At 45.8% G+C, this 27,270-nt stretch overlaps 1 protein-coding gene across 11 annotated transcripts in view; it reads right to left on the reverse strand.

Moving 5' to 3' along the window:
* The window catches only part of COLQ (collagen like tail subunit of asymmetric acetylcholinesterase), a 92,061-nt gene that overhangs the window by 46,599 nt on the left and 18,192 nt on the right, over positions 1–27,270 (reverse strand). For 4 of the 11 annotated variants that reach the window (XM_034663676.1, XM_034663675.1, XM_034663679.1 and 1 more), the window contains exon 2: positions 22,506–22,599. The exons of 3 other annotated variants lie outside the window; for them this stretch is intronic. Coding sequence is in view for 4 of the 8 variants with exons in the window: in XM_034663675.1 (XP_034519566.1) it covers positions 22,506–22,512 (7 nt within the window). In the remaining 4 variants the exon portion in view is untranslated. Of the gene's footprint in view, positions 1–3,392; positions 3,536–17,091; positions 17,907–22,505; positions 22,600–23,222; positions 23,402–27,270 lie in introns of those variants that run through there. 4 more of the 11 variants (XM_019795429.2, XM_034663677.1, XM_002915345.4 and 1 more) reach the window with 4 other exon arrangements.

A 27,270-nucleotide genomic window follows, 5' to 3' on the forward strand; every position in this document is an offset into this window, starting at 1 on the left:
AGATAGGTAGGCATACTATATCCCCCTTCTTCCTCAAAGGGTTACTTAAATAAACAATTGTACATATGCTAGTTCTTCTTGGTTTCTTCACAGTATTTCTAAGAGATAATTCTCTGTAAGTACATTAATTGTATCTACATTCCTTTCTATGGCTGCATAATATTCCTTCATTTGGAAGACATTTTACCTAAAGCAGAAAGTGAAAACATTCTTTAAACTACCTTTACATAGCCTAAAAAAATCAACGATCAACATACTTAGTAACATGCAGGACACTGATTGTGCGCTAAGCACTAGCCCACAACAACCTTAAGTATTATTAATACTTTATCCCTTTGACAGATAGTAAACTGAGGTTCACAGAAGTACCCAGGTAAGTGACAGAGTCATGACTTGAACCCAGGCCAGTCGTCTCCTTGTCTTAGCTGCTCTGCTCTCACACAAATCCCAACGACCTGTGCAGCCTGAGACGGCACCAGATGGTCTACTTCACTCCTCACTCATTATTTGCTTCTGTTAGTTTAATGTTACACACAGACTACGGGCTCCTAGAGTTAGTTCTATGAATCTTCTTCTTCCATATAGTAGTCCAGTACATGGTAGGAGGTGCAATAAATATTGGTCCTTCTGTTTATGGGAAGTATATCAAAAATCATATATCTCAAGTAATTGTCATAATCAATTGAGAAGTGGAGACAGGTTTGACATACTACTACTACTAATACAGAGAATCTGAACCAATTCAAATGGATTTTATGGCCCCATTTAGAAAAATAAAATTGAACAAAATGCAAAGTGGTGGTAGATGGGTATGTGGTCAGAAAACCGAGCATCTTGGGCTGCCTGGGTGGTTCAGTTGGTTAAGCATCTGCCTTTGGCTCAGGTCACGATCTCAGGGTGCTAGGATTGAGCCCTGCTTCTCTCTCTGCCTGCCCCTCCCCCTGCATGTATTTTCTCTCTCTCTCTCTCTGTGCCAAATAAATAAATAAAATCTTAAAATAAAAAAAAAATTGAGCATCTTGTCAAATCAGCCACCATTTGCTGGCATTCTATTTGAAAACTTCATACTTAATAAACTTCCTCTTACTGTTTGGGAGGGCCCACAATGGTGGGCCTGTAACTTGGCATCCATTGTCCATTTTGAAGGGGTCAAGACTGTCATTCCACACAAGGCAGACGCCACATAGATGGAGGGCCCCTTGTCCTGACGGGGATGAATTGGATACAGGAAGTGGCTTGTCTTACCAGCTAGTTTCCGCACAGGATTGCACAATTTCCAGAGGGTGGACACTCTCAGGACAGCAGTGCCCTGCGGGGGTTCCCAGAAAGCTCACCTCCGTCTGGGGAGGGAGGCGGTATGGTAGACTCTGCCCCTCAGCAGGCCTTTCTGCTGAGAAATCAGTATGCTAAGATACTGTCCTCAGGTGTGAGCCTGTGCTCCCATGTCTAGCAGGTCTAGTGTCGCCCCTCGAGGCACAACAGTGCCTGAGTACAAACTCTACCAGCTTAGAGCCGGGCCCTTCCCTGATTTCTCCTTTGATTCTCCAACAGCCCCTCAAATTACCTTTCATTGCATCCCCATTTCCAGGTGAGAAAGACTGGCTCTGTCATTCAAGGTCCCCTGGAGCAGGGCTTCTGAGCCCACACTTCCAATTCCAAAGCCCATGCACTGAGAAGTCCCCTGCTCAGCCTCTGGCTTTAGCTGGGAACTGGGAATTCTGAAACAGACTCTTCCACACTATGAGCAAATCTCTCCAGCCTCAATAAGAGCAGATGGGACTACAGTAGAAATGAGGCCTCCCAGGAAGGGGCAAGTGGCCTGGATTCCAGCCCTCTTACCACCATTTGGAATAATGGTTGCAACCAGTAACTGAGCTTAACCAAGTTCCAGGTGCAAAGCTCCGTACCTATTAGCTCATTGAATCCTCACTGCCATCTAATAAGGTAGGTACTCTTATTATTCCCATTTTACAGAGGTGGAAACTGAGGAATTGAGATATTAAACCAAGACAACTTGGCCAAGATCATTCAGCTAGTGGGTCACGAAGATGTCACTCAAGGCCAGAGCTGTCTGAATATGAACCCCGTGCCCTTTACACATGTGCCATGGCTTCTCAGGTGCAGGGGCTCACAAGAGAAACACGTGCCAAAACCCCTTCGTTGTGTACGTGCAAATTCCATAAATTAGCAAGCAACCCATTAGCCACAAAGTCAGAGAAAGTCTACGGTTCTGAAATCTGGTCCATCCCTTCATTTTACAGAGGAGGAAACTGGAGTCTCACAGAGAGCAAATAGCTTGTGCAACACTACACATGTGTCCTAGGAGTTAGTGGCAGGTCCAGCGAAATAACCCATTTCTTAAATTCTACCTCAGGGCCTGAGCACTGTGCTACAAGGTCTCTCTAAGAACATCAGTAAACAGGCAAGTTACCAAACCCACCGACTAAACGTGCCCATACCACCTTCCTTAGCAGCAATCACCATGGCGGCCAGCTCTAAGCCTGCTGGGCAGGCACACTCTTTCAGGGCTTCCCAGCAGAGAAAGTGCAGGCCAGGGCAGTTGACTTAGGTAACTGAAGAAAGTTTAAAAACCCCATTTACCCTCACATATTTTGGGGGATTTCCAGGACCCAAACTGTCCAGCCATCTCAGCCTTCCACTCCTCACTTTCTATGGGCAGACATGGAGAGTGAAGGAGAGTGCCCCCCAAAATGACACCGCTCCCTCGGGGCCCTCATGCTCCCTGGACACAGAGGACACTCTTCCACTGTTAATTTTCCCTACCATGACCTTGCTGATGCAGCTCTAAGAATGATGGACCAAGAGGGGGAAAGGGCTGTTGTACTTGCTTGGAGCCCCCCAAATCCTGCACACTCATCTCAATGGTTCAGAATTTGTTTTCTGAATGACCATAGAGAACTTGGAAGCCTTTTGGGGGCTAGTCCATGAGGTCCACCCCAGTATGGATGACCTCAGAAACTGAACCAGTTGTTTGGGCACAAAAGGGCAGCCCAGTTTCAACTTTCAACAGTGATCCATACCACAGGAACTTCCTACAGGGGACAAGTTGAAACATTTGAACAAACCCCCAGTCACAGTAAAGTAAGAAAGCCCCAGGCAGATAGGTAGGTCTCTATGCGTAGGATGGCCATCATCACCCCATCCCCCACCCTCCTGGGTCCCTGAGAAGCCCCATGCTATGCTTGAGACCCCTGGAAGGTCCCTCCTGGAGCATGTGTCCTCAGAGAGAACTAGCAGCTGTAGCCGGAAAGCTCCTGGGGCTTTCTCCAGTCTTTTCAGAAAGATACCAAGAAGGCCAGGGGAGCAGCAGGGCGGGATGAGTGGCGAAAGGAGTGGGGAGGCCTGGGAGGGAAGGAGACTGTCCAACTCACATTCATGTTTCCTTCTTTGCTTTCCTCTCTTTTTTCAGCCCCCAGCTGGTTTTACGGCGCAAAGCCCTCAGCGGCCATGAGGCCTCTCCTTCAGCTGTTGCCAGCTCCCAACACACGTCTCACGCTTGTGCTTATGTTGGTTGCTGTGGAGACATAAGTATGGGCTTGAATGGAGCTAAATGCTCCTGGGCTGGGAGATGGAAAAGAGCCAGGTGTATTTTTAAAGCCATCTGGGAAAGCTGGTCACCACGAGAAGAGCCTTCTTCCCTGGGCAACGTGTTCCTGCTTTAGGGACTAGGTCACAAATGCAAAACAGAAAATAGCTGAGCCCCTCTATTTGCCTTAACTCACTGGATATTTTAAGCAATAAGTTATTGTGTGGGTGGGTTGTATTTAAACTTTTGCTTTTAACACAAATGCATCTTAGGGGAAATCATGACCTTTTGGCATGTGTACAGACACTGTGAGGTCCTGGAAATAATGACAGAAATAATGACACATTATACACCAGGCACTATTTTAAGTACCTTACATTCATAATTAGCCCACTTCATCTTCACAACTCCTCTGTGACTTAACCCCTGCTTTTAACCCCATTTTACAGATGGGGGAACTGAGGCACAGAAAGGGCAATTTGTTTGCCCAACATCACAAAGCTAAAGAAAACACAACGTTTGAACCCTGGCAACATGGCAGTAGAGGCCCTACCCCTAACCTCCAGAATATTCTGCCTCTACAATGGTTTGGGTGGGTCAGTAAGTTCCGATTTGGAATTTTGACCCTGGCACTGTGTGATCTCAGCCAAGTGACCACACCTTCCTGAATGCGAGTTTCCTCTTTGGTAAAATGGGGGTACTACTGGCTTGGGAAGTTGTTGTGAAGATTAGAAGTCATATATGTAAAGAGCCTAGCAAAGAGAAAGTGCTCAATGCGAGATAGCCATATTAGTATAGCTCTCTTAAAGGATCAATGGTGGACGCAGCTGCTTCCCTGCCCAGATGCCACAGCATTCATCAGGCCCAATGGGCTTCTAGCTCCTACCACAAACACCTGTGACTATGCCAGAGGGCTTCACCAACCATGAAACTCGCTTGGGGCAAGCATGTCCCTAGGAGTTGGTGGGTAAATATCCCAGTCCTCGATCTCCCTGTCTCTCCTGCTCTCCCCAGGACAACTAAACCCCAGAGGCCCACAGCAGCAATCCGCTCATGATCTCCCTCCATGCTGACTGCCTTCCCTCCCCTATCTCACTTCCCCATGCCCTAGTGGGATCACTGCCCTAAATAAACAACTGACACTCAAATCCTCGTCTCAGGGTCTGCGCTAGGGAGGAGCCCACATGAAGACAATACATGTGCCTGTGCCTTTGATTCTAATGCCACTTCAAGAATAGTCTTGGGACACTTTACTGAGTGGAGAGTTAACTATGCAAGACTAAATAACAGCCCCAAAAAAGGTCCAGACTGATGCCTAGAACCTGTAAATGTTACTTTATATAGCAAAAGGAATTCTGCAGATGTGATTAAATTAAGAAGTTTACGATGGGGGATCAACTTGATGGGCCTTAAATGTGATCACGAGTGGCCTTTTAGGAGAGAGGCAGAAAGGGGCGCCTGGGTGGCTCTGTCGGGTAAACATCTGACTTTTGATTTTGGCTCAAGTCATGAACTCAGGGTCATGAGATTGAGCCCCGCGTCTGGCTCTGTGCTGTGTGTGGAGCTTGGTTAAGATTCTCTTTCCCCCTTCATGTAACACTACACCAAAAACTAATGATATACTGTATGGTGAATAATATAACATAATAAAACATTTTTTTAAAAAAGACATATTTTGAGAACAAACAAACAAACAAAAAAGATNTTTGGCTCAAGTCATGAACTCAGGGTCATGAGATTGAGCCCCGCGTCTGGCTCTGTGCTGTGTGTGGAGCTTGGTTAAGATTCTCTTTCCCCCTTCATGTAACACTACACCAAAAACTAATGATATACTGTATGGTGAATAATATAACATAATAAAACATTTTTTTAAAAAAGACATATTTTGAGAACAAACAAACAAAAAAGATTCTCTCTCTCCCTCTCTCTTTGGCCCTCCCTCTACTCATGCTCTTTCTCTAAATTAATTAAATAAAATCTTTTAAAAAAAGAGAGAGGCAAAAGAAGACTTGATACAGAAGGCAATATGACCACTGAAGTTAAGATGCTATGCCACTGGTTTTNTGCTTCTTCCTCTCCCACTCCCCCTGCTTGTGTTCCCTCTCTCGCTGGCTGTCTCTGTCTCTGTCGAATAAATAAATAAAATATTTAAAAAAATTAAAAAAAAAAAAAAAGATTCTCTCTCTCCCTCTCTCTTTGGCCCTCCCTCTACTCATGCTCTTTCTCTAAATTAATTAAATAAAATCTTTTAAAAAAAGAGAGAGGCAAAAGAAGACTTGATACAGAAGGCAATATGACCACTGAAGTTAAGATGCTATGCCACTGGTTTTGAAGATGGAGAAACCAGAAACCAAAGATTGCAATGAATATAGCTTAAAACTAGAAAACACAAGACATTTTGCCAGAGAGCCTACGGAGGAAGCACAGCCTTCCCAACACCTTGAGTTCTGCCAAGTGAAACTGATTTCGACTTCTGACCTCCAGAACTGTAACTGAATAAATGTTTAAGGCACTATCTTTGGGGTGATTCATTCCAGTGGCCACAGGAAACTATTACAGTGGCTCCGAGGCAAACTTGGGCAGTGGGTCTCAAGGTGTGGTCCCTGGACCCGTAGCATTGACAGCACCTGGGATCTTATTAAAAATGCAAACTCCGGGGCCCGACCCCAGAGCCACTGACTCAGAAATTCCAGAGGTGGGGCCCGGCATTCTGGGTTTTACAGAGCCCTCCTCCATGTGATGCTGACGCTGGCTACGGTTGGGTGGTTAACCACGGCTAGCCATTAGACCACCCGGAGAGCTTCAAACACTATCAATGCTGGAGCACATGCCCCAGAGAGTGATTTAATTGGTTTGTTCAGCCTGGTCACTGGGCTTCTGTAAAACATCCCAAGTGATTCTTACGTCTAGCCAGGGCTGAGAACGAGCGCTATAGTTTGAGAATCACTAATCTAGAACATTGACTGAAATCAGACTGAACTCTGCAGAGCTTGGGAATTCTGGAAAAATCACCTGAGACTTCTAAAGGAGGAGGAGGCAGAGACCAAGCCAGCAGGGGTTCTGGCCCCAGAGGCCAAAACGTCACATGCCCAGATGCGGCTGGACAGGTACATGTAATAAGGAAAGCAGACCAGGCATAAGACAAGAGGGTGCAGTGGGGGTCTGAGGAGCTGGGGCTGAGCAGCCAGCCAGCACTGCATTCCAAACAGCCCTTGTCATATCAGAATATGGCTTGGACTGTCAGGTTGTCCCACTTGTCAAGAGTTTGTTGTTGTTGTTGTTGTTTAAGAGACATCCGAGGCATTTTTTAAAATGTTAAATCACTCTATTTTAAATGTTAGCAACCAAGGCAATGAAAAAAATCCCTCTTTTTTGAAGTAATGCAACATCTACAACATGAAGTGTGAACACGGCCACACGTGGAGCCTGGCTTCGGTCCCTGGCGGCTGCTCTTTGAGTTCCATCTGTGCTGCAGGTATCTTTCTTTCCCCTCTGGGGCCCAGTGGGCTGGCCTGGCCCAGTTCTTTTCAGGGTGATCACAGAACTCCATAGGGGCTAATATGCCTGTTTGCTCACTGCTGCATCCCAGGTCCAGGTACACAGTTGGCATTTAGTGTTTGTTGAATGAATATTTCTAGCCATTCTGTGAGACAGACTCTGACACCCATTGACAGATGAGGAATTTGAAGCTCACCGCAGTGAAATGACCTCCCTGCAATCACCTCGCTCATGATCAACTTGATCAGGATTCAAACCCAGGACCCCTCCCAGTAAGGACTACTATGAAGAGCAAAAACAAACGCAGCTGTGAAAATCGCTTGCAAAATGGGAGGTTTGGGGCTAATTCGTACCAATTAAAGAGTAATACGAGTAGGTGCTTACAGTGTGAGCTACATTTCAAGAAGATGGGATGCCAGCTTATTTGGTGACTCACTCATGCCAGAGGGGCTTTCTATTCGTTCTGGAGCCATGTTGTTTTTGTGTGGTTGTGAATCTGGAGAAAGCAGGCGTGAGTGTAGTGGATGGTGACGAGGAGGTCCGGCCCTGGATATCAGAAGGGACAGCCTCCCATCTCACACCCAGCTATCTCTGTATCTGAGCTGCAGCTGAACCTACAGCTTTATTCAGAGACTTGGGAGGAGGTAAAATGGGAGGCCGGCACCCATGGAGGGCCCTCTGATTTAAGAGCCCTCTCTGATTGGATTATGCAGAGGAAATAGGAAAAGCTAAATCAGAGGAGATGGCTAGAAGTGCATTATGGAACATTAAACAGTGGCTGGTCATCATCAGACACAAATCAATGGCGCATAATCTACTGTCCAGAACATGAATGGTTCCCAAGTGGTGACCTGGCTGGCTTCCAGGCAGGGGAGTGCAGAGCTGGACAGCAGGTCTTTTCAGTCACAAAACCCCTGCTCTTGGTCACATCCCAGCAGCCAACAGAAGATTCTGGTGCCCAGACAGTATTCACATCTTTCCACATGATCTCACTCTATTGGACTACATTTGGGTCTTCTCATCATCTGGTCTGTGAGGCCTGGACCCAAACATCACCTGGGGAGCTCCTGCCTAGCTGGGAAACCCTGTATTAGAAAAGGGAAACCACATGTCTCTGTGGTGGGCCTAGGGTAGGTTGGCTCAGAGTGTCTGAAAAGAATTTCTGTATAGTGGTATTCTCCTGGTTCCAGGAGGTCTCCTTCTCCAAAATACCTTGGTTGAAGCTCATTTTATTAGAGCATCCTTTAGTTTAAGTCCCCAGTAAAATGCAAATACCTTCAAAAGAGAGATTAAGTAGTACCCTGGCTGGTCCTACACACTTTAGTATAAGGTAATCTTCAATCTTTTGCCAAGAGTTTTCGGCACTGAAATGCTGAGGATAAGGTAGGAGGGAACGGAAAATAAAGAATCTAGAGGAGAGTTTCTGAAGGATAGGAAGGTAGTCTGCAGGACCTGAAAAGATAATATCACTATTTGTCCATGGACATTGGTCTACCTTGGTAAAAGCCCTGAACTTAAAGTCAGAGGGTGGGATTCCTGTCTCCAGGTCTCCCCATTTTATGTTAGCTCTGTGATCTTAAGTAAGTCACCTAACCTCTCTGAGCCTTCATTTCTTCAGCTGAAAAGTGGGAGTCATGCCACACCCATCCCAGGGGTGTTGTGAGAATTACATAAATCCAAGTGTGTGGAAGGTCTGCCCTTCTATAAATATTGTCCTTGGGTCCGTGCCACCACATTCTAGAAATTGTACAACCAGTGAGCTACATCTGTGAATGGATCTTGGAGCTGAGTCAATCCACAGACCCATAGTAAGCCCAGCCAGAGCCTGCCAAACCCAGGCTAGATCAGCTGACCTTAGTTGGCCCACAAACACATGAACTTCAATGATGAATGATTGTTGTTCAAGCCACTGAGTGTTAGGATGGTTCATTACTCAGTGATAGTTAAAACAATATACCAGAGTTATAGCTCCAGACATTTTAAATATTAGGGCCATGTTCAATAGAAATCATTCTAAAATATATCTGACACTTATCTGCCTTCTTAAGCAAAATTAAGTGCATACAATTCAGTCTTCACTGGGTCACTCATGCTCATATAGTGAAAAACAATTAATGTGTTATAAGTCAATGGTGCCCTCAGGGGTTACCTACAGAATAGGGGCTCTAGAAATAATTCCAAATAATTCCAGTCTACTGTTCTTTTTTGAACTCAGAACGATTCCCTGCTTATTGGTCATTTTTCTTGTAATCAGTTTTGTCAGCTGTCTTTTGTTGCTGTTGTCGTCATGGTGTCCACTGTAAGCAGGAACTCACCCTCCCCAGTTTTATGTGCCACACCTAATTCACCACCCTTCTAGAAACCTGTTATGCAAGTCTACTAGGATGCTGTGTAAAGTAACGGTTAGTAGTTCTGGAGTAAGGGCCTGAGCTAGTTTCCTGTGTATCAAATGCATGTGCTTTAATGCTGGGATTTCTATCATCACTTTTGGCCTCTTTGAGGCTTTTTGCTCCCTTCTGTGGTTCTCCTGTGGGACCCGGCAGTGGAGGTTGCCAGGTAATGAACCTCTGCTCTAGATAGCTGGTGCTGTGTCTGCAGTTGTTAGAATACAGTCCTTCCTGAAGAGAGTGAAGGACTGGCTCAGCTATGAAGGGAAGTACTGCTCTACAAGCCTGTAAGAGCTCTCCCTCCATCCTGCTCTCCCTGGGCCAGTTAGCACAGGCTGCCTGTGTTTCAGCAGCGGTTGACCACAGATTCCCTAGGGCAGAGGCAGGATCCCACCCATCTCTGTGTCCTCTGTAGCCCTTAGCACAGTGCCGGGCACATAGTAGGCACTCACTAGGGTATGGTGGGTCGCCCTGGTTTCTATGAGCACCCGGCTTGTCTTTCACATCAAATTATTGGAAAATATTTTCAAAGAATTAAAGCTGTCCTGTGTCACAGAACAGTTGCCATTTCAGGGCATAAGTTTATTTCTGAACCGTGCTATGAAGAAGCCATGGCAACTGAATGTGGGAACAAAGCCAAGAGGCTCTACAGGTGAAAGCAGATTTTTTTTGCTCTGTTGCGCTGTTACCTTAGTGATTCCCCCTAGGTTTACCGCATGGTTTTGCCAAACATCTAAGGACCACATTCACAACCAGAAGATCTGGATTTAGATGTTCCCCAGGAAGTGCCAGTGGCTGTGTGGGCTAACGATTCCACATTCCCACCCCTCCCCCTCACTCTGCACCCCAGAAACTGACCCCCGTGAACTGCATCCAGAGGCTCTCCTGACCTCTGGCTTTGGACTGGGTTTGGCTAATGGAAGGCACCGCCAAGAGGTGGCTGGACTGAAGGAGAGAGATTGGGGTATTTCTTCTCTACTTTCTCCATTCTTTGAGTCCCTCTGTCATCATAGCTCCAGCTCAGGGGCCCCTCCTTTAAGGTTCCAAATCTTCTTGGGATCAATCTCCCCATTTCTTCCTCTTGCCTTTTCAAGCACAAGGGTGGTAAAGACTTCCCAAGGTTGCTAATTCCTCAACTTTCCTTGTCGGTTTCCTTAACCTCGCTCACACCTCTGAAAGTGGTCCTTTCATTCAAGTCTCCTCATCTGAACCATCTGAAGTGCTTCTTTTTCCTGCTGTTACCCTGACTGCTCCAATCTATACGAAGTCCTACTTAAGAGATGTCTAAGCTGCACCAGGGGTCTCCCTAGGGCAAGGAGTTCGAAAAAAATCAGAGGTTCTTCTCTCTCTAGCTTTCAGAACTTAGCAGCCATTTGGTTCTATCTAAATTATGTGATACAAAATGAAGGCAAGCCCCAATCTACAGATGAGAAAAGTTATTATTCCTTCATCCACTCTTTCATTCATCAAACATTTACCGAGCACCTACTGTGTGCCAGGCACTATTTTGGCCCTGGGGAGACAGTGATGATGTACGAGATAGTCCCTGCCCACATGGTGCTGATAGTCTAACACTGACTCTCTCCCAGAAGTCAGAGCCCACCAGAAGCAGAGCTAGAACCAGAAGAAGACGGAGTTTCCTGAAGTCCTGAGCCTTCAGCAGATTTTCAAAGGACTCTGTAGCCCAAGNTACCTACAGAATAGGGGCTCTAGAAATAATTCCAAATAATTCCAGTCTACTGTTCTTTTTTGAACTCAGAACTATTCCCTGCTTATTGGTCATTTTTCTTGTAATCAGTTTTGTCAGCTGTCTTTTGTTGCTGTTTTCCTCATGGTGTCCACTGTAAGCAGGAACTCACCCTCCCCAGTTTTATGTGCCACACCTAATTCACCACCCTTCTAGAAACCTGTTATGCAAGTCTACTAGGATGCTGTGTAAAGTAACGGTTAGTAGTTCTGGAGTAAGGGCCTGAGCTAGTTTCCTGTGTATCAAATGCATGTGCTTTAATGCTGGGATTTCTATCATCACTTTTGGCCTCTTTGAGGCTTTTTGCTCCCTTCTGTGGTTCTCCTGTGGACCCAGCAGTGGAGGTTGCCAGGTAATGAACCTCTGCTCTAGATAGCTGGTGCTGTGTCTGCAGTTGTTAGAATACAGTCCTTCCTGAAGAGAGTGAAGGACTGGCTCAGCTATGAAGGGAAGTACTGCTCTACAAGCCTGTAAGAGCTCTCCCTCCATCCTGCTCTCCCTGGGCCAGTTAGCACAGGCTGCCTGTGTTTCAGCAGCGGTTGACCACAGATTCCCTAGGGCAGAGGCAGGATCCCACCCATCTCTGTGTCCTCTGTAGCCCTTAGCACAGTGCCGGGCACATAGTAGGCACTCACTAGGGTATGGTGGGTCGCCCTGGTTTCTATGAGCACCCGGCTTGTCTTTCACATCAAATTATTGGAAAATATTTTCAAAGAATTAAAGCTGTCCTGTGTCACCGAACAGTTGCCATTTCAGGGCATAAGTTTATTTCTGAACCGTGCTATGAAGAAGCCATGGCAACTGAATGTGGGAACAAAGCCAAGAGGCTCTACAGGTGAAAGCAGATTTTTTTTGCTCTGTTGCGCTGTTACCTTAGTGATTCCCCCTAGGTTTACCGCATGGTTTTGCCAAACATCTAAGGACCACATTCACAACCAGAAGATCTGGATTTAGATGTTCCCCAGGAAGTGCCAGTGGCTGTGTGGGCTAACGATTCCACATTCCCACCCCTCCCCCTCACTCTGCACCCCAGAAACTGACCCCCGTGAACTGCATCCAGAGGCTCTCCTGACCTCTGGCTTTGGACTGGGTTTGGCTAATGGAAGGCACCGCCAAGAGGTGGCTGGACTGAAGGAGAGAGATTGGGGTATTTCTTCTCTACTTTCTCCATTCTTTGAGTCCCTCTGTCATCATAGCTCCAGCTCAGGGGCCCCTCCTTTAAGGTTCCAAATCTTCTTGGGATCAATCTCCCCATTTCTTCCTCTTGCCTTTTCAAGCACAAGGGTGGTAAAGACTTCCCAAGGTTGCTAATTCCTCAACTTTCCTTGTCGGTTTCCTTAACCTCGCTCACACCTCTGAAAGTGGTCCTTTCATTCAAGTCTCCTCATCTGAACCATCTGAAGTGCTTCTTTTTCCTGCTGTTACCCTGACTGCTCCAATCTATACGAAGTCCTACTTAAGAGATGTCTAAGCTGCACCAGGGGTCTCCCTAGGGCAAGGAGTTCGAAAAAAATCAGAGGTTCTTCTCTCTCTAGCTTTCAGAACTTAGCAGCCATTTGGTTCTATCTAAATTATGTGATACAAAATGAAGGCAAGCCCCAATCTACAGATGAGAAAAGTTATTATTCCTTCATCCACTCTTTCATTCATCAAACATTTACCGAGCACCTACTGTGTGCCAGGCACTATTTTGGCCCTGGGGAGACAGTGATGATGTACGAGATAGTCCCTGCCCACATGGTGCTGATAGTCTAACACTGACTCTCTCCCAGAAGTCAGAGCCCACCAGAAGCAGAGCTAGAACCAGAAGAAGACGGAGTTTCCTGAAGTCCTGAGCCTTCAGCAGATTTTCAAAGGACTCTGTAGCCCAAGTGAGTTTGAGAGCCCACTGAATTAGACCAAACTAACTACCAAGCTTCCCTGTCGAGTAGAATAATGACCCACTGGCTCCCAAAAGAAATGTGGTGCTCTCAAGTGGAATTTAGGTGGGGTCATACTGTCACACACCTATGGTGACACAACTGTTCACCCTTCCTGCCTACTCCTCACTCCCCAGTATTCTTCCCAAATTCTCCTTCCCCCTCCTTCAGCTCCTCACACCGTTGTCATCAGCCCGAGCCCTTCTCTGAGTCACTCCCTCAGGGCCCACAGATGCTGGCAGCGCTGGGAGCACAGCGTGCTGCTGCACCGCTCTGAGGAACAGAGAGAGGTTGGGGACTGGATTCAGAGATACATCCTCTCTGAGAACATGCGTTTGCAGCAAAGGCTGTGAGAATGAAATTTCTGCCTCCATGAAAGTATGTATGAGACTCAAGTTGGAGGGCATGATTGAAACTGCTTTTGCTGGGGGAGAGGGGCATAGCCAGGGGTGGCGGAAGTGAATGGAGGGAGGCTATACGGGGACAGGCAGCAAGCCTGGGGTCTGCCTGCCTCCCTCAAGCCCTCCGGAAACATTTGAGTTTCCTCAGAAAGGTTTAAATAAGTCCTGCCAGTAACACAATACTTCCCCTGCTCTAGGTCAGATGGGACAAGGGCAACCTGGTCCTTGGTGCCTGGTGCTCTCAGAGAAGTTTGGCAGGCTGGCATAAAAAGCCCCCTGCCCCCAAATCACCCAGCTCTACACTCGACAGACACGGCCCACTCCAGTCCATGCTGTCACTCTGGAAACGTCTACCTCTCCCCAGAAAGCTCCCATCTCCCAGAACCTCCAGCTGNCAGTTTTATGTGCCACACCTAATTCACCACCCTTCTAGAAACCTGTTATGCAAGTCTACTAGGATGCTGTGTAAAGTAACGGTTAGTAGTTCTGGAGTAAGGGCCTGAGCTAGTTTCCTGTGTATCAAATGCATGTGCTTTAATGCTGGGATTTCTATCATCACTTTTGGCCTCTTTGAGGCTTTTTGCTCCCTTCTGTGGTTCTCCTGTGGGACCCGGCAGTGGAGGTTGCCAGGTAATGAACCTCTGCTCTAGATAGCTGGTGCTGTGTCTGCAGTTGTTAGAATACAGTCCTTCCTGAAGAGAGTGAAGGACTGGCTCAGCTATGAAGGGAAGTACTGCTCTACAAGCCTGTAAGAGCTCTCCCTCCATCCTGCTCTCCCTGGGCCAGTTAGCACAGGCTGCCTGTGTTTCAGCAGCGGTTGACCACAGATTCCCTAGGGCAGAGGCAGGATCCCACCCATCTCTGTGTCCTCTGTAGCCCTTAGCACAGTGCCGGGCACATAGTAGGCACTCACTAGGGTATGGTGGGTCGCCCTGGTTTCTACGAGCACCCGGCTTGTCTTTCACATCAAATTATTGGAAAATATTTTCAAAGAATTAAAGCTGTCCTGTGTCACCGAACAGTTGCCATTTCAGGGCATAAGTTTATTTCTGAACCGTGCTATGAAGAAGCCATGGCAACTGAATGTGGGAACAAAGCCAAGAGGCTCTACAGGTGAAAGCAGATTTTTTTTGCTCTGTTGCGCTGTTACCTTAGTGATTCCCCCTAGGTTTACCCCATGGTTTTGCCAAACATCTAAGGACCACATTCACAACCAGAAGATCTGGATTTAGATGTTCCCCAGGAAGTGCCAGTGGCTGTGTGGGCTAACGATTCCACATTCCCACCCCTCCCCCTCACTCTGCACCCCAGAAACTGACCCCCGTGAACTGCATCCAGAGGCTCTCCTGACCTCTGGCTTTGGACTGGGTTTGGCTAATGGAAGGCACCGCCAAGAGGTGGCTGGACTGAAGGAGAGAGATTGGGGTATTTCTTCTCTACTTTCTCCATTCTTTGAGTCCCTCTGTCATCATAGCTCCAGCTCAGGGGCCCCTCCTTTAAGGTTCCAAATCTTCTTGGGATCAATCTCCCCATTTCTTCCTCTTGCCTTTTCAAGCACAAGGGTGGTAAAGACTTCCCAAGGTTGCTAATTCCTCAACTTTCCTTGTCGGTTTCCTTAACCTCGCTCACACCTCTGAAAGTGGTCCTTTCATTCAAGTCTCCTCATCTGAACCATCTGAAGTGCTTCTTTTTCCTGCTGTTACCCTGACTGCTCCAATCTATACGAAGTCCTACTTAAGAGATGTCTAAGCTGCACCAGGGGTCTCCCTAGGGCAAGGAGTTCGAAAAAAATCAGAGGTTCTTCTCTCTCTAGCTTTCAGAACTTAGCAGCCATTTGGTTCTATCTAAATTATGTGATACAAAATGAAGGCAAGCCCCAATCTACAGATGAGAAAAGTTATTATTCCTTCATCCACTCTTTCATTCATCAAACATTTACCGAGCACCTACTGTGTGCCAGGCACTATTTTGGCCCTGGGGAGACAGTGATGATGTACGAGATAGTCCCTGCCCACATGGTGCTGATAGTCTAACACTGACTCTCTCCCAGAAGTCAGAGCCCACCAGAAGCAGAGCTAGAACCAGAAGAAGACGGAGTTTCCTGAAGTCCTGAGCCTTCAGCAGATTTTCAAAGGACTCTGTAGCCCAAGTGAGTTTGAGAGCCCACTGAATTAGACCAAACTAACTACCAAGCTTCCCTGTCGAGTAGAATAATGACCCACTGGCTCCCAAAAGAAATGTGGTGCTCTCAAGTGGAATTTAGGTGGGGTCATACTGTCACACACCTATGGTGACACAACTGTTCACCCTTCCTGCCTACTCCTCACTCCCCAGTATTCTTCCCAAATTCTCCTTCCCCCTCCTTCAGCTCCTCACACCGTTGTCATCAGCCCGAGCCCTTCTCTGAGTCACTCCCTCAGGGCCCACAGATGCTGGCAGCGCTGGGAGCACAGCGTGCTGCTGCACCGCTCTGAGGAACAGAGAGAGGTTGGGGACTGGATTCAGAGATACATCCTCTCTGAGAACATGCGTTTGCAGCAAAGGCTGTGAGAATGAAATTTCTGCCTCCATGAAAGTATGTATGAGACTCAAGTTGGAGGGCATGATTGAAACTGCTTTTGCTGGGGGAGAGGGGCATAGCCAGGGGTGGCGGAAGTGAATGGAGGGAGGCTATACGGGGACAGGCAGCAAGCCTGGGGTCTGCCTGCCTCCCTCAAGCCCTCCGGAAACATTTGAGTTTCCTCAGAAAGGTTTAAATAAGTCCTGCCAGTAACACAATACTTCCCCTGCTCTAGGTCAGATGGGACAAGGGCAACCTGGTCCTTGGTGCCTGGTGCTCTCAGAGAAGTTTGGCAGGCTGGCATAAAAAGCCCCCTGCCCCCAAATCACCCAGCTCTACACTCGACAGACACGGCCCACTCCAGTCCATGCTGTCACTCTGGAAACGTCTACCTCTCCCCAGAAAGCTCCCATCTCCCAGAACCTCCAGCTGCCTTATTTAGGTAGAAGTTTCACCATGGGAAGAAAGCACAACAGGAAAGCAGATGGGGCTGGAGGGTCAGCGATTCTTGCTAGATCGCTGCCCCTGGCCCATGGGAGAATCACTGGACTCCCCTTTCCTCTGGTGGGATGGTCCTGGCGGTGCGTACTGCCTGAGCTCGGCAGAGGGGTGTTTGCTCCACAATGTCCCCCTTGCGTCAAGCCCCCTTTGGAAGGGGTCAGGGATGTATTCATAGAAACATCTGGGACTCCTTTCTCTCTCACTTGTACTCTTCTGTGCCTCTTTTAAGCTCCCTACAATTCCCAGTCAAAATGAAATCATGCAGCAAATGGGGAGAAGTGGGAGAGGCAGAAGTCATTTTTAAAAGGGTCTCTGGCTTTGAGCAGCTGGGTGGGGGCTGTTTGGAACAAGGGCAGAGGGAGCTTCGGAGACAGCTCGGGTGACAGGAAGCTGCTGGGGTGGCTGTCTCCCTCCAGCCTCCCTCCTCTGAGAACAGAATGGGGAAAATATCAGGACACATTGCAAAACAATCTTCCTTCCTCCCCCTGCCCCCGACAGATGGAAGAGAGGAAAGTTGTGGTCATCATTTACCTGCTGAAATGGGGAGGACGCTGTTGATGAAAGTAGGCTGAGACACGATAAAGCGGAAGGAAAGCTGAAGATAAATTCCCAAAGTCACTGGATTCAGGACAACCATGCTGGCTGGGGTCTGGCAAGTGTCAAGTTCTCAAGGCAAGGCTGCCGTGAAGCCTTGCTTATCTCTGCCTTTGTCTTCCTCACTGCTGTTTGCGCCTCTCTCTCTCTCTCTCCCCCTCCCTCTCCCTCTCTCCTGTCTCTCTCTCCTTTCCCCATGCCTTTACCAAGAAAGAATGCCAACCATTTCCCATTAAACCTTCTCCGTACTCCACAGGGTTATATTTATCTCAAGCACTGGATCAAATGCCCACATTAAAATTAATATGTCAGAATTTTCTCTTTTGGACACTGAGTAAGTGGCTACTGAAGAGCTGATGAAAAGGCAGCCAAGTCTCAAATGTTCACTAGAAGCAGTCCTCAAAGGGCAGACAGATTTCCTCATTATCCACCAGCGTCTACCTGCTTGGAACTGAGGTGTCCTATAGCATCACAGAAACGGCTCTGATTCAAAGTGAATTTCCACAGAGAGCAATCCCTCTGCTGTCAGCCTGTGACATTTTTACCCACTGGGTGACAAACATAAAGTGGACCTTGGATTATTTTTCTTTAATCATCCAATAAAAATGGGGGAGGTATACTTTCCAAAATATTCCTTTTCTCTAGGAAAAAGTATTTTTTCTCTCTCCAGAAGCAGCAACCTTTTATCTCGTCCAAAGCAAAATAAGTGAAAAGACAGAAAGTGAATGATTATCAAACTATATTTGGAGAAACAGCATCAATGACTTGATCTTTGCCTAGACAAAATTCAAGCAAAAAGTACTACATCCTTAAATGAATACCTCTTTTGAGTTTATAAAGTCTGTTATAGAGATCCTTAGATTTTTAAAACAATGAAAATAATAATCTACAGAGTTGTCCATTTTACTTTAATTTACATAATGTCCTCCCAGTGCCTCATGGGAGTTCATTCAGAAATGGTTTGGTAGTTACTGGACTCTGGGTTGGGCCTGGGGGGAAGAGCACTGATCCTCATCCTGGGGGAAGGCAGGGTGTAAGGCGACACTCCCCAGCTCTTGCACCAGTCCCATCTGACTCCCAGCTCTGCTGTGACAGCAGACAAACAGTTTGACATTTCTGAGCCTCGGTTTTCTTATCATAAAATGGAGGCCATGTTCCCTTAAAGGTTTGTTGGAAAGGTTAAATGAGGTAACATGGGATGAATCATACATGAGTTAAAATCTGTCAGACGACAGCAAAAATGAAACCCAGGGCGCTGTGGATTGGGCACAGGGATGGCCACTGAAAATCTTTCCCATCCCTGTATGTGCGTGCCATTCTCCCCAGCAAGAGGTGGTGTCCATTCCCTCTCCCACTGAATTGGGCTGGCCTTGGGATTGGCTTTGACCCGTACAGTGTGGCGGAAGTCACACTGTGCCATTTCCAGGCTGAGGCCTTAACAGAAGCCTGGCAGCTTCTCCCTTTGTCTTTTCTTAGAAACTGCCACATAAGAAGTCTGGACTTGATAGGCAACAGGGACAGGGAAACATCCAGCCCCTGGTGCTTGGCCACCTCAGATGAGGCACTGATCACGCGAGTGAGGACGGCTTGAATCAGCTAGTCCCGTGCAGGTCTCGAGATGATGACGGCAGTCACAGGAGTCACTGCTTGTGAGACCAGCTGAAGAACTGCCTAGATGAACCCACCCCAGATGACAGATTCATGAGCATATAAAATAGCTGTTGTTTTAAGCCACTTGGTTTTAGGATGATTTGTTATTTGTTAGCAATAGCTAACTGACAAAGGGTTTATAAGAAAATCTTCTGAAAGCATGAAAAATATACTTGGGTTACATTTGAAATTAACAGGACAGCTTTAGCTGTTCCTGAACTATTTGACAGAAGGATCTGTGACTGTTGGCTGAACCCACCAGGAAATTCTCAGGCTTGTTCTCCTTAACTCTTGAAACCTACAGTCCCAGCAGCGGGCTTTTGGTGGCTTGGAGAAGACGCGGTCTACCTAGGAGGAAGGTAACTCTTGAGTGACTTGGTGCCAAGAATCTGGACTTTCACCATCCAGCTCAGAATCCTCCCATGAAGCCAGAGTGATTTCTTCCTTGTCTCAACACCTAGATCTCACCATCGACTGTGCAATCGGCACAAGACGGACCGGCCTGTGACGGCCTGCTGCTACAGTTTTTGAGCTGCTTCTAAACCACCTTGCGTTGCTATTTAACTTGCCTTAATGTCCCTGAAGATAGAAGACTGTCCCATAGCTCTGTGTAACCCAGGGCAGTCCTTGTCACCTAATTCTCAACAGTGTCAGTTAATTTGATCAAATCACAGCACCATAGGATGAAAAGAAAAGTGGGAACACTGGCATAATCTTATGCTCCAGGCACACTGAGTTAATTGCATTTCCCAACCCCCTCTTTGTGCCTTTGCACATACAGCTGGCTGGTCTGGGTCTGGTACAGGAGAGGGTTTTGGCGAGGATTGGGGGAACGTGAGAGGGAATGTGGATAGACAGCCACAAAGAGTTAGGGCCTGCCTAGAAGAGAGTACACACTCAGGCCACTGGCACGTGAGTCACTTCTGCCCTTTGGGGAGGCCGCAGCACAGAGGTATTAATAAGCCCCAATACTTATGAAACAGCTCTGTAAATTTCCATTTCCCATGGACTCTGTATTTTGTGAGCCTCTCTCTTATAGGGTCACCCTGACTGAGAAGTTATCATCTTTCTTCAAATTCTCCTGGAAGGGCTCTCAATCTTTCAGAATCTAATAACACAGGCTATTAGATTATCCAGAAGGAAATTATTTGAGATTTGTGAGAGGCTTACACCAATGAAGCTAATCAAAACTTGAGCCTTCTCTCGCAGGCCATGGAGGCGGGAGTGTATGTATATTGACACACGATCTGATGGTACCCATCAACACATACCATACGTATACATGTCATTTGACCCAGAAAGTCCATAGAAATACTCGCTCAACTGCTCAGTGGTTGAGGTGCAAGGATGTTCATTATAGCTGCAGATTTGAAACAGCCTGACTCTCCAAGAAAATAAGATTGTTGAATAAAGCATGGGGCTTTTCTTCAGTGAAACATTATACAGTCATTACAAAGAATAAAGTAGTCTTTGCAACAAACGATGCTGGAAAAAGGAGTCTTCCACATGCAAAACAAACAAAAATTAATCTTAACTCTTACTTTGCCCCGTACATAAAAATTAGCTCAAAATAGATCACAGACCTAAATGTAACAGCGAAAACTATTAAAACTTCTAAAAGAAAACATAAGAAAATCTTAGTGACCTTCGATTAGGCAAAGATTTCTCCTTTTCAATTAAAATTTTTTTCTTAAATAAAAATGGTATATATTAAGGTATATGACATGATGTTTTGATACACTTATGTTTTATGAAATGATTACTACAGTCAAGCTAATTAACATATCTGTCAACTCATATGGTCACCTTTTTTTCTAGTGAAAACGCTTAAAAACTACTCTTAGAAAATATCAGCTGTACAAAACAGTATTATTGATAGCCACCATGCTGTACATTATTATTCATCCTCTACAACTGAAACTTTGTACTCTTTGACCAATATCTCTCCACCTTCCCCATCTTCCCTAACTCCTGGTAACCATCACTTGACTCTCTGCTTTTATGAAAAAAGTTTTTTAAATAGGACATGAAAAGTACCATTTAAGAAAAGTGTTAAATTGGACTTCATCAAAATTTTTAAACTTCTGCTCTTTGAAAAACAGTGTTAAGTTGAAAAGACAAGCCAAAGACTAGGAGAAAATATTTGCAAAACATGTAGATGATAAAGGACATGTATTCAGAATTCATAAAGAATTTTTACAACTCCATAATAATGAAACAAACCACCCAACTGAAAGAAAAGGGCAAAACACAGATACTTTACCAAAAGAGATACATGAATGGTAAATGAGCACATGAAAAGGTACTCAACATCATTAGTCATTAGGGAAATCTAACTTAGAACCTTAATGAAACGTTGCTGCGTACTACTAGAATGGCTGAGTTTAAAAAGACAGACAGCTCCAAGTGTTGGTGAGGATGTGGAGATGCTGGAGCTCTCACACACTGCTAGTGGGAGGACGCAAATGGTACAACCACTCTGGCAGTTTCTTTTAAAGTTAAATTAGACACTTATCACACCACACAACAATTCTGCTCTTCGGTATTTATACAAGAGAAATGAAACCTACATCTACCAGAAGAGACTTGTATGTGGGTGTTCCTAACTATCTGGTTTGTAGTCACGAGAAACCAGAAACCACCCAAATGGCCATCAACTGGTGTAACCAATTGTGTACAATGCAATACTACATAGCAGTAAAATGTAATGAACAAGTATGGATGAATCTCAAATGCATTCTGCTAGAGTCAACACAAAAGGCTACATACTGCATAACTTCATTTATAATAAGGCATTCTAGAAAAGGCAAAACTACTGGGATGGAGAACAGTGTAGTGGTGACCAGCAGTTACGGTCGTGAGAGTCAGCTACAAGGGGAACTAATGGTGGTGATGGAACTGTTCTTTATCTTGATTGGAGTGGTTGTTTGTATACTTTGTCAAAACTCAATTCTTAAAAAGGGTGAGTTTTATGTGAATTTTCCCCTCAATAAACTTGACTTTAAAAGAATAAGGCAAAGATAGTTTACATTTATGCATGGACATGGAAGGCTGTCCACAGAATATTGCTGAGTAAAATTAGAAAGATGCAGTGCATCTGACCAAACTTCTGAATAAACAAGCAAGCCTATTTATCAATTACTTACATGGGCAGAGAGAAAGATCTAGAATAACGTACATTGCACACTTGCGGATGAAAGAAGGAGGGAAATTACCTTTTAAATCTTATACATACTTCTATTATTGGAAATTTTTACAATGGGCATAACTTAATTTGTCATTTAAAAAATAATTTTCTTAACAAAATCAAATTCTTGGAGTAAAGAAAGGAAAAAAAGGGTGTCTTTTCTGCACGTATGAGGTCCAACAAGTCCCTGCCAATGTACTGAGAGGCACAGACAGACCATTTTTGATTGGTCCTGCCAGAGAACAGAGCTCTGAGCATGTTCTGGCCTGGAATTAAGGATGATTCAGTTATGCTGAGGCCTGGCCACCTCCCACTGGCAACTGCATCAGCAGGAGAGAGATAAGACTGGGCAAATAAGAAGCCCGGGGAAAGTTCCTCCTCACAAGCTCCCTGGCTTCTGGCAACTCAAGCTGAAATCAGAACCAGAACCCATGCAGCCTCGGAATGCAACGGAAAGTCCCACCAGAGAACCAGAAGAACTAGTAGGAAGTCTAATGAGACGAATTAGACTCACCCTGCATTGAGCCTGCAGTTCCGTCTTCAGGGCAGGGAGCTTGGTCACCCTCACTTTCAGGGAAGAGATTTGCACCGAGTTGGTCTTGAACCACCTGGATGCAATCACAATAGCAACAATAATCCAATTCAGTGTTTCCCAAACTGTGCTTGAGATGAGCACATTGTAAGAGATACTCAATTTTTAAAAAGCAGAGGAGTTCACATAAATTGAGAGACACTGTCTATTTTATGTCCTTCTTGGAAATTTACAATATATACGTATGCCAAAGCCATTGGGAGTCCTGCAGTAAAGAAACCTATTTACTTTGCTTTTGCCTCAGATAGTATTTGACTCTCAAACCCATTTTTATTTAATGCCTATTATTTGATTTCCCTTTTTCTTATCTATGTTTTATACGATAAACACATTATTCACATGCTAGTTACTATGTTGAGCTTTTTTTAAAAAAATAAAATCCTTTTTATTATTTTTTCCCCTTGGTTGTTCATGGGGGAAGCATTGGGACTAGACTTATAATTCCCATTTTACAGATAAGGAAACTGAGGCTTATGTGAAGCTCTGGGGATAGCAGCAGACATCAGGTCACTGGCAGGTGGAGTGATGACTGGCAAGACTGGACCTGAGCCCTCCTGCTGGTACACCTAGCTAGATGCCATCAGTGCTCCCAGGCCTGAACTTGTTCTCCAAGAGAATGGCAGTCAACCTTGTCTTTACCTGAAACTGGACCTAGAAATGAGTCCAAGAATCATTCAGCTCTGAAGATGCAAAACCCATACTCTTGGTAGGGAGACAGGAAAGTTTTTATGGCAGGAAGTGAGAGAGGGCTGGAGACTTCAGAGAAGATCCCCAAATGGTTTAAGATAACCAAGGAGCAATGGTTCTTGAACTGAAGCCTGTAAAAAAGGAAAACATCCTGATTCCCAAGCAAAGCCAGTTTCTTGATGTTGCTTATTTCAAGAATCATAGAAATATATGAACTCAAAATAATTGTTTTTTAAAAAAAATATTTTATGTATTTATTTATTTATTTATATGAGAAAGAACAAGATTGAGAAAGCATTGGCAGAGGGAACTGGAGAGGGAGAGGGAGAAGCAGGCTCCTTGCTGAGCAGGGAGCCCCATGTGGGGCTGGATCCCAGGACCCTGGGATCATGACCTGAGCCGAAGGCAGACACTTAACAGACTGAGCCACCCAGGCACCCCTGACCCCTATTCTTACTAGTATAAAACTATTGCAGAAGGGGTGGTTAACAAGCAAAATGTACATATGCAACAGCCTTAATCACCAGGTAACAAAGACTTAAGCATCTCACAGAATTCTCATTCTCCCAAGGTGTGTACTATTCCTATAAATTCCTAAGTATCAGCAAGAAATCCAGAGGGCATGTTGTAATTCTGCTGTTCTGGCTTTCTGGAAAGCACACTTCTGGGCAGCCATTTACTTCTTATTGTGGCGAGTAATAATTCCTCAATAATTTTTGATAATTTTCTTCCATTAACAGTGGATTTCTTTCTTTTTTTTTTTAAAGATTTTATTTATTTATTTTGACAGAGAGACAGCCAGTGAGAGAGGGAACACAGCAGGGGAGTGGGAGGGGAAGAAGCAGGCTCCCAGCGGAGGAGCCTGATGTGGGACTTGATCCCGGAACGCCGGGATCACGCCCCGAGCCGAAGGCAGACGCCTAACGACTGCACTACCCAGGCACCCCTAACAGTGGATTTCTATTCAGGAACACATCTATTTCTTGCTGACCACCACCCTCTCCATTCCTCAGATTCAACCATTCCCCCCTACTTCAATGTCCAGTAACTGTTATGAGCCACCCAGGCGCCCCCTCAAACTAATTGTTAAGCCACCAAAGGGCATAACAAATCTTAGTGCTACTCTTGGAGGACGGTTGGTGAGTTTGTCCCAAATTTCTCCTAGGGTGAATCCCAGAAAACTTAGGTGACATTCACTTCATTCTCTCTAGCCAGTCCAAATGCATGTTCCTGGTTGATTGCTGTCTGTATTTACCATGTGTTCATTGCAAAATTTTATTTTTATATATTTATTGGAAGAACATTATCACCCCAACCCCACCACCCCATCACATCACCTCTACCACAATCCTACCTAGAGAAAACGGCTCCTCTTATATTCCAAGAGATTAGATGGAGTACAGAGGAAGGGTCACCTCACGATTTGATTTGGTCCATGGTAAAGACAAAGCATCATTTCCTTTTCTTTTTTGAGAAAGAGAGTGCATGGGCACATGTGCCAAGTGGTGTGTGTGTGTGGGGGGGAGAGGCAGAGAGGGAGAGAGAGAGAGAGAGTGAGAACCTTAGTATGGAGCCTGATGCGGGGCTCGATCTCATGATCATGACCTGAGCCAAACCAAGGGTCGGATGCTTAACAGACTGAGCCACCCAGGCGCCCCAACAAAGCAGCATTTTCAAATGATCTGGTCTCTGTACAGTCAGAGGGAGAGGTCAAGCATGTGGTTGTGTTGTTTGGCAAGACCCTAGAACAGGACCATTCCTAACAGACTGATAGGCCAATACTGACCAAGGCTCTGAAGTAAAGAGTGGGAAAGGACACCGCCCGTGCCATGTATAAGGACACATCCCCCTATCCCATTCCAGGAAGGGAGATCTTGGCCAAGATGAACAATAATCAGAAGCTACTGAGGAGCGTTTTAGAATCACAGACTCTTAGGAAACAATAAGCTATGACACAGAGAACACACACAGGCACTGCAGCACAAGCTGCTTCGGGGTCCATGTTCCTATAACCAGGAGGTTCTCCGTCCCACAGGCTATAGCGGAACAAACTGCACAAACGGGGGGCCCCGTGTGTTCTCTATGTAACCCACTCCTTCAAGTCTGAACGTGCTTTAAAAATAGCCCACAGAGAAAGGGTTTTCAGCAAGCCAAATGTATACCTATACAATCTAGGATAAGAACAGGTGACTTTTTTTTTTCAAGCACTAGAGAGAGAAAAATTTTCCACCACGTTCTGGATTATGTGATTATCTGTTTCCTTATATACAGAGCTACTGAACATAACTGTGCTGTTTCACAAACACACTGTCCTGTGTCCTCAGGAAGAGGAGGCACAAGGCTAAACTGGGGAAGATGGAAACAGAAAGAGAACGATTCAGGAAGGTGAGATGGAGGTCAGAGGATTCATTCATTCATTCCACAAATATTTACTCAGTTCCTACTGCGCCCCAGGCAAAGAACCAGGGGTTGGGGATTCAGCGTGAATCAAATGTACAAAATTTTTTTGCCCCCAGGGACCCACATTCTGGCGGGAGTCAGGCAGACAGTCAAGAAGCATATACGATAGAAGTCCACAGGTATTCAGCATAAGGCAGAATAATGGAGAGATATAATTAATCAAGAGGGCTTCCATGAAGGGTGGTAAGAGGTAAAGAAATGAAGGAGGTAAGGAAGGGTTTTGAAATTAGTTCTCAAGGAGGGATTCATGAAAGAGTTGGAGGCAATTCTGACCCTACGGGATGGAAATAACAACTCGAGCCCCTGTTCGCTAAGCATCTATTATACTAGTACATGTTATTTTTGTAAAGCCTCACAGCAACTCTATGAGGTAGCTGCTACTATCTCCATGTTACAGAAAAAGAAATGGGGGCTGATAGGGCTAAGGCAGGTGCTAGAACACAAAGTTGGCTTCATACCCCAAGGCCTGGGTTCTTTACACCACACAAGCCAGTGCCAGGACCAAACACCTTAGGGAAGGAGGAGTTAGGTGAGGGCAACTGCTCTGGCCTAGGGCTCAGAGCGGGCATAAACATGGCCCATCATGGGCAAGAGTCCTCAGAGGAAAACAGAATGAGCTGAGCCTAGGTGGTAAACACAGGCAGATTCTGGCAGCCTAGAATAGCAGAAGGTCACTTCTGAATGTGAATGACTGGACAGTGACCCTACTAGGGAATATTTTATAGGAGTGTTCCAGCTCCTGCTCATGCTGGGAATTGCTAGCAGGGACAGTTTGCCTTGTGTTCTCCTTGGCCTGACAGCCTATTCCAGAATACCTGCTCTTCTTTCCTCCTGGAAGGCCATACTCCCACCCCTTCATGTCCAAATGCTCCCAGTTCTCCCAAGTTCAAATGTTTCCTTTCCATGAAGAATTTGCCAAGAGGAATGTGTTCCCCCCTAATGTATTCTTTGATTTTCATTCTTGGCAGTGTGCTTGGTGGCAAGAGCTATAGTTTAAAGTCAGACAGTAGCTGGTTCAAATCCTGGCTCTGCCACTCACTGTGGGGAAACTCTCCAGGAGTTCAATAGAGATAACATTCCCTTCTCTATGAAGTGTAAGCGATTAACCTTGAGTTTCCTCGGATTAGGAATAGCCAGATCTCAGGACTCATCCTTTTCCTTCAGGACTCCTGACTAGGGGCCTCCATGAAAGCCGGATAGCAGCCAAGTGCGAATCAGGAACACTTTATTTTTATTTTTTTAAGTAGTGCCACACGCAGCATGGAGCCCAATGTGGGGCTCGAACTCTTGACCCTGAGATCAAGACCTGAGCTGAGATCAAGAATTGGAAGCTCAACCAATAGAGCCACCCAGGAGCCCTAGGAACACTTTATTGCCATAACCAACTAAGACAGAGACTGGCAAAGGCTGAGTTGGAAGATGTTGGCTAGGCCTGCAAGCCACAGAAGATTGCCTGTTTCTTCCCCAAAAGAATGAAGATGGCCAGCCCTTCTTTGGGCTTCTGCTTGCCTTCCCCTGCAGGAACAAGAGTAAGGAAGGA

This window comes from Ailuropoda melanoleuca, chromosome 6 (assembly GCF_002007445.2).
Source record: "Ailuropoda melanoleuca isolate Jingjing chromosome 6, ASM200744v2, whole genome shotgun sequence".
Taxonomy (NCBI): domain Eukaryota; kingdom Metazoa; phylum Chordata; class Mammalia; order Carnivora; family Ursidae; genus Ailuropoda; species Ailuropoda melanoleuca.